This window comes from Humulus lupulus, chromosome 3 (assembly GCF_963169125.1).
Source record: "Humulus lupulus chromosome 3, drHumLupu1.1, whole genome shotgun sequence".
Lineage (NCBI taxonomy): Eukaryota > Viridiplantae > Streptophyta > Magnoliopsida > Rosales > Cannabaceae > Humulus > Humulus lupulus.
The window spans coordinates 88,585,609-88,597,584 of NC_084795.1; the positions used below are offsets into that span (position 1 = coordinate 88,585,609).

At 41.7% G+C, this 11,976-nt stretch overlaps 1 protein-coding gene across 1 annotated transcript; it reads right to left on the minus strand.

Moving 5' to 3' along the window:
* Nucleotides 1-2,101: 2,101 nt before the first annotated feature.
* Nucleotides 2,102-2,854, minus strand: LOC133824621 (uncharacterized). The gene is made up of 2 exons (XM_062257568.1): nucleotides 2,836-2,854; nucleotides 2,102-2,490 (listed from the first exon to the last, which is right to left on the minus strand). The coding sequence occupies exons 1-2, from the start codon at nucleotides 2,852-2,854 to the stop codon at nucleotides 2,102-2,104; spliced, it is 408 nt and encodes a 135-aa protein (XP_062113552.1).
* Nucleotides 2,855-11,976: the final 9,122 nt, after the last annotated feature.

Consider the following 11,976-nt stretch of genomic DNA (forward strand, 5'->3'; position numbering starts at 1 on the left):
TTGCCTTAATATGGCTGATACTGTGTTTAGTCCTTAAATCTTTTGTGAACAGTTTCAATCTTAATATTTTTGGGATCCCGTGTAAACAGGAAGCGTCTCTTTATGAAAAATGTGACTTTTGAGACCAAAACGTTTTAACCCTAGTTCCTTTATAGTTTCAATAACATGTTCTTAACTAAACGACTTGATTAGCAAGTCTAGCACTTTATAAACACACAGTGTAACGGTCTTGGCTATCCAGGGCGTTACAAGGTTGATCATTGTTAATAACAACATTCGGTAAAGGAATAGATTCATCTTCAAAGACAACATTCCTAACTTTATCTCCCCCCTCAAACAAAACATCCTCAAGAAATCTCACATTTCCCGTCTCGAAAAAGGACTTAGTTAAGGGATCATAAAACTTAAAACCCCTTGACCATTCAGGATACCCAACAAAATAGCAACTAATTATTCTTAAGTACAGTATGGGCCTTGCCCCAGCTGGACAACCCCAAATGTGTAAGTGTTTAATGCTAGGCTCTTTGCCTGTCCATAGTTCATGAGGGGTTATAGCCATTGCTTTGCTAGATACTCTGTTCAGTATGTATGGTGCAGTCTTTAGTGCCTCTCCCTGGAGTGATTCTTGTAAAGAAGAATGACTAATCATACTTCTTACCATGTCCTTAAGCGTTCTGTTTCATCTCTCAGCAACACCATTCATGCAAGGTTTCCCTGGCATTGTGTATTGCGGGACAATTCTGCATTCCTCTAAGAATTTGGCAAAAGAACCTGGACGTTGTTCACCTGATTCGTCATATCTACCATAGTATTCACCACCATGGTCATATTTGACAGCTTTAATCTTCTCACCTAGTTGATTTTCAACTTTAGCTTTGAAGGCCTTAAAAACCTCCAAGGATTGTGACTTTTCATGGATTAAGTATAAGTACCCATAACGAGAATAGTCGTCTATAAAAGTGATAAAATACTGTTGGCCATTCCAAGATGCTATAGGGAATGGACCACATATATCAGTATGTACCAATTGTAAGACCCCAGAACTCCTTTTGGCACTTAACTTCCTAATGTTTATCTGCTTCCCTTTGATACATTCAAGACATACATCAAGGTTCGTGAAATCAAGGGGTTCAAGTATTCCGTCCAACACAAGTCTCTCTATTCTCCTTTTGGAGATGTGTCGTAAGAACTTGTGCCATAAGGTTGCAAAATTCTCATTTGATAATTTGCGTTATGTACCTCTTGATGTTGTTTTCAAGGTTTCATTAGATGAAGCATTTGTATTTAGCATATATAGTTTATCAATTAAAGAACCAGTCACAACAAGAGTAGAATTAAGAAAAATACTAAATTTATTATTCCCAAATGAACAAGAATAACCAAAAGTTGTCCAAACTAGAAATAAAAACCAAATTTCGTCTAAATGATGGTACTACATAAGTCTCTCTTAATTCAATAAAATGACCAGACTCAAAAGATAATCTAATAGTGATAATGGCTTCAACTGGAGCTGCTTTGTTGTCTCCCACATAAATGAACCTTTCAGCATCACTTGGCGGCCGGCTCCAAATGCAACCCTGCATAGAAACACTTGTGTGAGTAGTACCACTACAATCTACCCACCAAGTATTGCTAGGTACAGAAGTCAAATTACTTCAGAACAAACAAAGGTGAAAAGTCTACCTTTCTTTATACGTCATGCGATGTATTTGGAACATTCCTTCTTCACATGCCCATGTTTCTTGCAAAAGAAGACGGTAAGTACCTCATCTTGATTCTTTTGTTTCTTGGGTTGTAAAGTTCCCACTACAGTATCCTTATCCCAAGTCCTCCTTTAGTTGTTGCTCTTTAAGGTAGTTGCAACATGAGCACTTTCAGTCTTTTCAAGCTTCACTCTATCCTCTTCTTGCACATAGTGTGAAATGAGCTCATTAAGAGTACATTTGTCATTTTGAGTGTTATAGCTCACTATAAATTGACCATAGTGTGCAAGAAGGGATATGAGTACCGAATACACAAGCAAGTCATCAGACAAGTCAATCTTTAGTGCCTTAAGTTTGGAAGTGATGTTAGACATCTCCATAATGTACTCCCTAATATTTCATTTTCCTTTATACCTCATTTGGACAAGGTCAGCTAAAATCTTGCTTATCTCAACCTTTTCGTTCTTTGCAAAACTTTTTTCAATTTCTTTAAGGAAATCCTTTACAGATACCTCATCAGACATACCGCCCCTGAATGCTTCTGGAATGTTGTGCATTAGCATCATTAGACTTAAGCGATTAGAACGTTCCCACTTCTCAAAGTTCGCCTTTTCATCAGCAGAACTTTTCTCGGTAGGAGAAGCAAGTTGTTCTTTCCTTAATGCATAGTCTAAATTCATGCAGTTGAGAACCAACAGAATTTTCTCTTTCCAGCTCTTAAAGTTTGTGTAGTTAAGCACGGGAATCGAGTTCATGTTGGCATCAATATTAGCAACAGAAGCAATAACTAACAAATTTAGAACAAACAAATAATATAAGTTCACATAATAGAAATTCATGTCATAATATACAAAATAGTAAAATAAAATAAAATAATATTGAAAGACACAAATTTCAATCTACCGTAGTGGTGGGCCCATTTAAACAAGATACCTAGCACAACATTGATGTTTAGTCTTTGGACAGAAACAACAATTTGTTAGTGGTACTCTCCATGCAAAAATCAAATGTTGAAAATAAATCTGGTCAAACAACAACCTTCCTTTGGGGCGGTGTGTTGTTAACATGGAAACTTTATAATTATCACACATTCATTCCTGCATGTGTATTTGTTGTTTGGCCAATCAATAACCTTCCTTTGGGCTGATCATTGATGACATAAACAAGAAACATACACATCCAATTATCTCAAAATAAATAAATCTACGCAAAAGAGGTTACTTTGGCAACATTTTGATTTAATTAATTTATTTTAACATAGAGGAAGTTGTCCCTCAAAATTCAAGAGATGACGCGGTGAATGAGAAAGCAGAACGTTGCATCACGAGTCACGGAAAAACGACAAAGTATTGAAAAAAAGACCAATGAGTAAAAATGGATAGGTCCAGGACCTATAGGGAAGTCGACCAGGCCTAAACCCCCTAGGGGTGGTTGGCCTGACATGCTCAAGAGCCACATGGGAGGTTGTCCCACCCTAATCTTCATAGGGTGGTTGGTCTAAACTCCCAAATACACTATGCTGGATAAAGTTCGTGCTCGTTCAAACAGAAGATCAATAGGCCTAGCACCCAGAAGATCAACAGGTCTAGCACCAAGAGGGTCATCAGGCCTAGCACCCAAAAGATCAACAGGCCTAGCACCCATAGGATCATCAGGCCTAGCACCCAAGCTCTAAAGGGTCATCTGGCCTAGCACCTAAGTCTCATAGACCAACCGAGACTTAGCATTTTCCTGGAGCTTTCAATCGTGCATCGTCAACCACGATCCAGAGAAACAACGAGAAGACCCACAATCTCATAATCATGGGGAGGTGGACACGTATCTCCACTACCCAATAATCGTGTACCAAACCATGATCTCCAGTATTACTGATCATATAATAGCCCCTAGGTACTATAAATAAAGGACCCAGGGCTTTATAAAGGGGAGGATTTTTGGATTGATTTTTAGACGGATATTTTCTGGGGAGAAACTCTGGGCAAATTGGTCATGAGTGAAATCTTCAGTTCATCTATGTAATTGTCTATCGAGTGATTCAATACCAAAATCTAATTGGATTAAGTTAATACTATTCATCATAACAGGGCTGAACCAATATAAATTCCCGTGTGTTTGTTTAGATATTAGTACTTTGTCGTATATTTATATTTATCTCATTCAAAAGGTGTCGTATAACATACATACGACTGTTGGCCAATTTCACAAGCAAACATTTTGGTGCTTATATTGAGAGTACGAAATCAAGAAACACACTTTCATCAGTTTTACGATGCCTCCAAAACCCAGTGAGACAAAGAAGACGACTCCTAGGGATTCCACCACTCAGGATCCCATCGATCATGTTAACGAACCATAGGTGGAGGTTGGAGATCAACCTGATGCTGAAAATCCACATGATGCTCACCAGGAGGAGATGGCGCTATTTCTGGTGAGGTAGGAGGCCTTTGCTACAGAAATTTCCCTCCAGAGGGCGACTATGGAATGACAAGGATGGGAGATAGATAAATAGGTCCAGAGGATGATCCAGAGAGAGCAGGAAGCTAACCGGAGGTACCAGGAGGCTGTTGTGGCCCTAGAGGCGGCTACCCAATTAGCCCGATCTAATGCTGAAGCTGTTGCTCAGGCGATGAAGGAGGCTCGGGCCAAAGCAGTAGGGATGCGAGACAACAGTAACAGGGAGTCCTAGGGGAGGAGTAGAACCCAAAGGACATTCTCAGCGCCACTTTCCCAGGGACAGGATGAAGAGGTGTAGTCCAAGACTGCCTCCTCCATGACTAAGAAGAATAACACTTCATCTCGGAGTAAGAGTGTTACCATCTCGAAGGTCCCTTCCCAGGGGGACAGACGAAATGACACACGGGTGGAAGGTCAGACATCTAAGAGGCGTGACAGGAATGGAAATGGTCTCTCAAAGTCTCATAGTCATGTAGGAGGAGAGGCTAGGGGGCAGGATCGCACTGGCAAGAGTAAGGCGGACCTACCACCCCTACACCCTCAATCTTGCAAGAGAAATGAACTAATGAACAACACCAATACTATTTTCGATAGGCTCGGGAAAAATGCACAACCTCAGGATCTAAGGGAGGTCATCAACAGGAGGACCAGCACTCCAGAGGGGGTACTTGAGATGTTTACCCCACTTGGCGTAGCAATCCCACCAGCAGTGTAAGCTCAAATAGATGCACTCACCATGGATTTTTAAGGCCTAACAAAGAAACCTGCTGATATCGAGCTGACTCATAGAAGTGGGAGTCCCTTCAGTGCCAAGATCCAAGCTGCTCAACCACCACCGAAGTACAAGACCCTGAAACTTCCAATATACACTAGGAAGGAGGACCCAGTGTGGTACATTGGAAAGTTCGAGGATCAGATGGAGTTACTCGGTGTGGATCATGATTATAGGTATAGGGTATTCCCTACCACTTTCTTTGGCTCAGCTCAGGAATGGTATTAGAAATTCAAACCTGGATCCATCACTTCCTGGGAGTAGTTCAGGAAGGAATTTTACAAGGTCTTCAGTGCCAGATGGATTCAACCAGTTTATGCCAATCATCTAGATGACATCAAGCAAGGGAAGGATGAATCCCTGAAGGTCTACATCCAAAGATTCATGAGAGAAGAAAAACGAGCATCCACAGTAGGAGATGAAGGGAAGTTCGTTGCCATCTTAGCAGGAATAATTTATCGTAGTCCCTTGTGGGATAACATACACAGGAACCTGATCAACACTTTGCACGAGTTCCTAGACCGAGTAGACAAATACATGAAGCTAGATGATGCTATCATGAAGGAACAAAAAGGAATAAACCATTTGATCACTATTAAGACAGGCAAGAACAGCGCAAACCCTCAGGGCAGCGATGGGGGCAACGGTAAGAAGAGGAGTACCTCAGAGGCCTAGCAGAGTGGAGAAAAGAAGGCTAAGTAAGTACCAATCAACAAACAGCCTAAGCATTAGCCCTACCAGCCCAAGTTCACCAGCTATATTGTCCTAACTAGGACAAGGGCTAAGATTTACTTGGCAACATACCAGGACATACCATACCAAAAGCCACCACCCTTGCGCTCAGAAGGAAAGAGGGTCAAGAATAAGTTTTGTCGTTTCCATAATGATTATGGGCACGACACAAACAAGTGCAAATAATGGAAGGATGAGATAGAGTTTCTTCTCCGATCAGGAAAACTCTCGAGTTACCAAGTCAAGACCGAAACCTCGAGCAGGAATCCAGAGTTCCAAAGGCAAAGGAGTCTACCACTGGAGCTGGCGGCCATGGACTTCATATTGGACACCATATGTGGGGGGCCCCACATAGCAGGCAACAGTAACAACGCTCGTGAGCGATATGTAAGGACCCTAAGACATGAGGTAGGAGAGTCTTCCCTGTAACGCCCTGGTTAATCAAGACCGTTACGCTGTGTGTTTAAAATAATGCTTAACTCGCTAAGCAAGTCATTTGAACTTAAATGTGTAATTAAAGACTAGGTCAAGGTCAAGTATTAAAAGACCAGGTCAACAAAATGGTTATTTTTCATTAAAATTTAAGTTTACACACGAGATCCCAAAATCAGTTTACACACTTGTAAAAAAAACAAATAGAATACAACTTAGTCGTCCTAAGCGGCAAAACATGGTTTAACCCTAGTTCCCGCCCCCCCAAGCTATCCCGACCGTGGCAATCGAGCAGGCTGCATATGTACACACTGCCCCTGAAGCTCTCCAACTCATGGCTGGTCCAACTATCCATTTCCCTTACCTGCACCACGTAGCATCTGTGAGCCAAGGCTCAGCAAGAAAACTTAAACTAGCATGCACAACTAGGCAACAGTATGAAAGCGGTAAACATAAATCATCAAATTCAATTAACAATAGGATATAAGTAACCAACCAACAGTAATATTCAACTCAGTTAAATACGTAAACCGAACTCATTAATTAAATAAAAATGATTAAGTGTGAACCACACTTCTGTTTATGGTATAATATACAGGCCTGGTGCCATTAGGCCGAGTCCCCTGGTCTCTTAGCCGACCCTAGCACCCTTAGGCCGGGCTGCATTCCACATGCTTGCTATCGGCCCCTGGCACCCTTAAGCTGGCCTGCAAACAAATATAATCACAAATGCATAATGCATAGCAAGTAATCAATGGAAGCGTATACAAGCATCCCATCCAGACATTCTCAGCTACAAATATGTTCATATTCATAATATATTCATTAACAGGGGTTTAAGCCCCATTCACAACTTGGGTGCAATTTTCTTACCTCGAGTCCTAAGCAGCTAGCGTATGGTAGCCTCGAGCACGATCCCTACTCTTGAGCCCTTGCGATACAACCTAGTCACAATGAGATAATGGATAACCATTAAAATCGTAAACCAATTAAAAGCTTTGGGATAATATACGAGTCTTTGGGACCTAGAATTCTACTAAACCGGGTAGTAGAATTCGTCCCGAGTGCTTAGGTTAAAGTTCCCATCCTTAAAACCTGAAATGGCCTAAAAATGACCAGGCGGGCTGCGACTTGCCCCTAAGGGTTGCGATGTGCCTCCCAAGTCAGAGAGCCCCTCGATCAGAACCAGGATGTGGGTCGCGACTTCCCTTAGAGAGTCGCGATGCACCTCCAAAGCAGAAGCCCCTACCTGGCCTAGGTTCACCTGGGTCACGGCACCCCATGAACATGGCCATGATTTGACCTTACAAACCAAGGATTTCCCAATTTTACCTCAGCCAAAAATCCATCAAAACTCCCCAAATAAATTCTAGAACTATAATTTAATTCACAACATAACACCAATATTATACCAGCAACAAAACCCCAGCTCAACACTCAAACTTCCATCCAAACTCAAATTCGTAATATTAAACCTTAAAGCTAAGAACAACCATAAAACCAAAATAGAGCACCATTGAAACAACAATTAAAACTCACCTTAGCTATGAATTACTCTCCCTAGCTGCAGCTAACCAACTTCTAGGCCTCAAGTCTTCAATTCCCCAAGCTTTCAGCCACCAATTCCCCTTAGTTTCTTAAAAAATTCACCAAAGTTGAGAGATAAAGGGAGAGGGTCAGTTGGAAGAGGAGAAAGAGTGCCCTGGCCTTGCTTCCTTGAGTTTCTACCAGTTACCAATGCCTAAGCTAACCCAGAGGTAAGTCTATCCTCTTCACCAAAAAGACCATAATGCCCCTAAGTATATCCTTATCTTCTAATGTCCCCGAGGGAAAAAACATCATTAGGCACCTTCCCTGCTAATCCTCAAATTGTCTTATAAATTCCCAATTAATCCCAACATATCCAATTAATCACCAAATAATTGCACAATAACCAATAAATCCTAAATACGCACTAAGTCCCCAAAATACCCCTAGGCTCGCCCTGAGCCGGGTATTGGACCTCGTTGTGGCTATTCCGCTAATCCGCTCTCTAGGATCGCCTCAAGCTGAATATTGCAGATATATCCACATAATAATGTGGTCTCAATCATTAACGCACATATAATCACATTTATGCCTGCAATGGGCCAATACTACAAATATTTCCTTATTATCAAGAACGGGCCCACATTCATATTTAATACACATAAACATGCATTTAAATCCATATTATCATATAAATCATGTAAACCACGTAGTCACACATTTACATAATTAATTCAACATGTATATCCCATTATGCCCTCCAGGCACTGTAATCAAGGCACTTAGATTTCAAAGTAAATTCGGGTAATTACATTCCCAGTGCATGGCAGTCGAGGAGCGGTCTCCAAAAAATCTGATGTATGAAAGTGAAACTCTCACTTTTACGGAGGATGACACCAGGCACGTGAGGTACCCCAGAGTGACCCTCTAGTCCTTACCATTCAAATGCCAATGCCCGCATGAAGAGATGCTTGGTGGATACAGGAAGCTCAGTAGATATCATCTACAAATCATCCCTCGAGAAGATGAAGCTCACGGTCAAGGACCTAACAACTTGTTCCCAAGTGATATATGGATTCACAAGAGAATGCCTAGCACCAGTAAGAACTATCAAACTACCAGTCACTATATGGGATGCCCCTATGCATGAGACTGTGATGACAGAGTTCCTAGTGGTAGATTTCTCATCGGTTGACAATGTAGTGCTCGGGAGACCCCTCGTAATGGATATACACGTAGCAGTGTCTATCTGGCATTTTTCTTTGAAATTCCCCACAATCGGAGGGCAAGGATGCGTACAGGGTAACCAAAGGGAGGCACACGAATGCTATAACACGTCTGTGGTCAAAGCCAAGAAAGCACCATGGGTAAACACCATGGTGGTGACCTGTTGTGAAGGGAATGAAGGAACCGATAAGGTTGTCAACATGGATGTTGACATTGAAGGAAACACTCTACTGGAGCCGGGGGCTCTATTTAACTAAGATTTGTTATTGTAACAAGTTTCCCAAAGCGAGGGAAACGACATTGATCCTCGCTTTAGGGATGACGTCATGGGGGTAGGACCAGTCAAAATCTTGACGAAGTCCTACTAGATGAGGAGGACTCGACTAGAGTAATCAAAGTCAGGAATGAACTAAAGGTGGAAATTAAGGCACGGTTGGTAGAATTTTTGAAGAAAAACCAGGACGTCTTTTCCCAGTCACATAAGGACATGGTTGGAATTTCTTCGTCTGTGATAAGCCATGTCCTCAATGTGGATAAAAACTACCCACCGGTGCAACAAAAATAGAGACTGCTTGACAAAAACCGACCTCAAGCCCTGAAGGAGGAGGTGGAGCGACTCAAGGAAAGTAGTTTTATAAGGGAGGCCTACTACCCAGACTGGGTATCAAACCCCGTGCTGGTCCCAAAACCAAATGGGAAGTGGAGGACATGCATGGGCTTCACAAATCTGAACAAGGCCTGCCCCAAAGACTGCTTCCCACCACCCAGAATAGACCAATTGGTCGATGGAACTGCAGGTCATGAAATACTCTCATCCATGGATGCATATTCTGGGTATAATCAGATAAGTATGCAATCTCCTGACGAGGAACATATCAACTCCCGGACAGACAATGGATTGTACGGTTATAAGGTAATGCAATTCGACTTGAAGAATGCAAGAGCCACCAACCAGCATTTAGTGAATGGCATGTTCCGAGACTTGATCGGTAAAAATATAGAGGTATATGTCGATGACATGTTGGTCAAGTCCAAAGAAGCTAGAGGGCATGTTCAAGACTTGGAGGAATGCTTGGTAACACTTAGAAAGTTTCGCATGATGTTAAATCCTCTCAAGTGCTTGTTTGGAGTTGGTTTTGGTAAGTTTCTCAGATACATATTCAATTCACGTGGAATCTAGGCTAACCCCGAGAAGATCAGAGCATTGATCAACATGAAGTCACCTACCACAATCAAAGAAGTGCAAAGCTTAACAAGGAGAGTAGCTGCCCTTAGTAGGTTCATATCGAAGTCTACGGACAAGTGTGTCCCCTTCTTTAACTTACTAAGGGGCAGCAAGAAGATCCAATGGATCGAGGAATGTGAGAAAGCCTTCTAAGCCTTGAAGGAGAATCTTGCTCAACCTCCCATCCTAGCGAAGCCATTAGATGGTGAAGTAATATTTATCTATTTGGCAATCACCGAGTATGCAATCAATGCTGCATTTGTGAAAGAAGACAAATAGGGTACAACACCCTGTGTACTATATCAGTAAAAGGCTAGTAGGTGCAGAGTCTATGTATCCCCCTCTTGAAAAGCTAGCCTACTATTTAGTAATCAGCTCTTGGAAGCTGCGTCCATAATTCCTAGCTCACTCAATCCAAGTCCTAACCGATCAACCACTACGACAAGTTCTTCAGAAGCCAGAGGCCTCAGGACGATTACTCAAATGGGCGATGGAGTTAGGACAGTTTGATTTCACTTATCATCTGAGGACGGTGATAAAAGGACAAGCATTGGCAGACTTTATAGCCACAGGCACCAACCTGGAAGACCCTTCCTACCAATCAGAGAATGGAGATACCAAGAAGGAAGGAGATACTCCTGTATGGAATCCAGAGAATTATCGAATTCACTGGGCTCTCGGATTTGGATTCAACCCTTCAAACAACAAGAATAAGTACGAGGCATTGCTAGCAGGATTACGTTTGTCTCGAGATGTGCGCGCACAGTCCCTTGAGATATTCAATGATTTCCAACTAGTAGTGTACCAGGTACTGGGGGAGTGTCAAGCAAAGGGACATAGGATGGTGCAATATATGAACAAGGTGAAGGAATTGTTGGCATAGATCAAGAGATACTTGATTACACAGGTCCCAAGGGAGCAGAATGCCAATGTCGATGCCTTAGCCAAGCTTGCCAGTGCCAAAGATGCGAACACCCTGAATGTCGTTCCCGTAGAATACTTGGCGGAAAGAAGCATAACTGAGCATGAGGCACTAACTATTGAGTTAGGATATACATGGATGGCCCTATTATTAATTATCTCAACAAGGAGAAGTACCTAGTGATCAAAACAAAGCAAGGAAGTTGGTGTTAGAGAATATATTTTATTACTCAATGGAATTGTGGAAAAACCAAATACAACTCTATGCAAAAATACAATGGACAAGATAATTGATTAAATAAATATTACAACTCAATTGCTCAAAATACAAGTAAATAGAAAGATGTAGAAGAAGAAGATTACAAACTCAATACTATAATAATACAAGTAAATAAGAAGAACAAAAGAATGAAAACACAAACTCTCACACAACCAAAGTGTAGAGTAGTGGGGATCACCAACTTGAACAAGGTTCAAGACCTTTTTCCAAAAGCTTATTTCCCCCTATTCTCTAAGCACTAAGGGATCTCTCTAGGAAATAACTCTCTAGAATTATCAAGCCTCAAGGTGTATTTTTCAGCCAAGTGCTTTGTGGATGAAAAATTGTAGTGTCTTACAAGTGAGCATTAGGCTCCTATTTATAGAGTTTGAGATACCCCTTTGAATTTCAAATTCCACCAACCCTCATGGCTGTTACCAATGTTTAATTGGATGTTTATGGAATTAAAATGGAGATTTGGGAGTTATTTGAGATGTTAGAACCGTTCAATTTGGAAAAAACTGAAAATTCACATAGGCTGTCAGCCTCACTGGCCGCGACCACGAATTTTCAATGGCCGCGACCACTAGCTTCTGTCCCCGAGGCCGTGGCCACTGAAATTCAATGGACGCGGCCACAGGCCATTTTCAGCACAAAAAAGTCATTTTTCCAAAACGTTCCAAAACGTCCCAAATCCTTTCCCACATGATTTTGTAACCTCCAA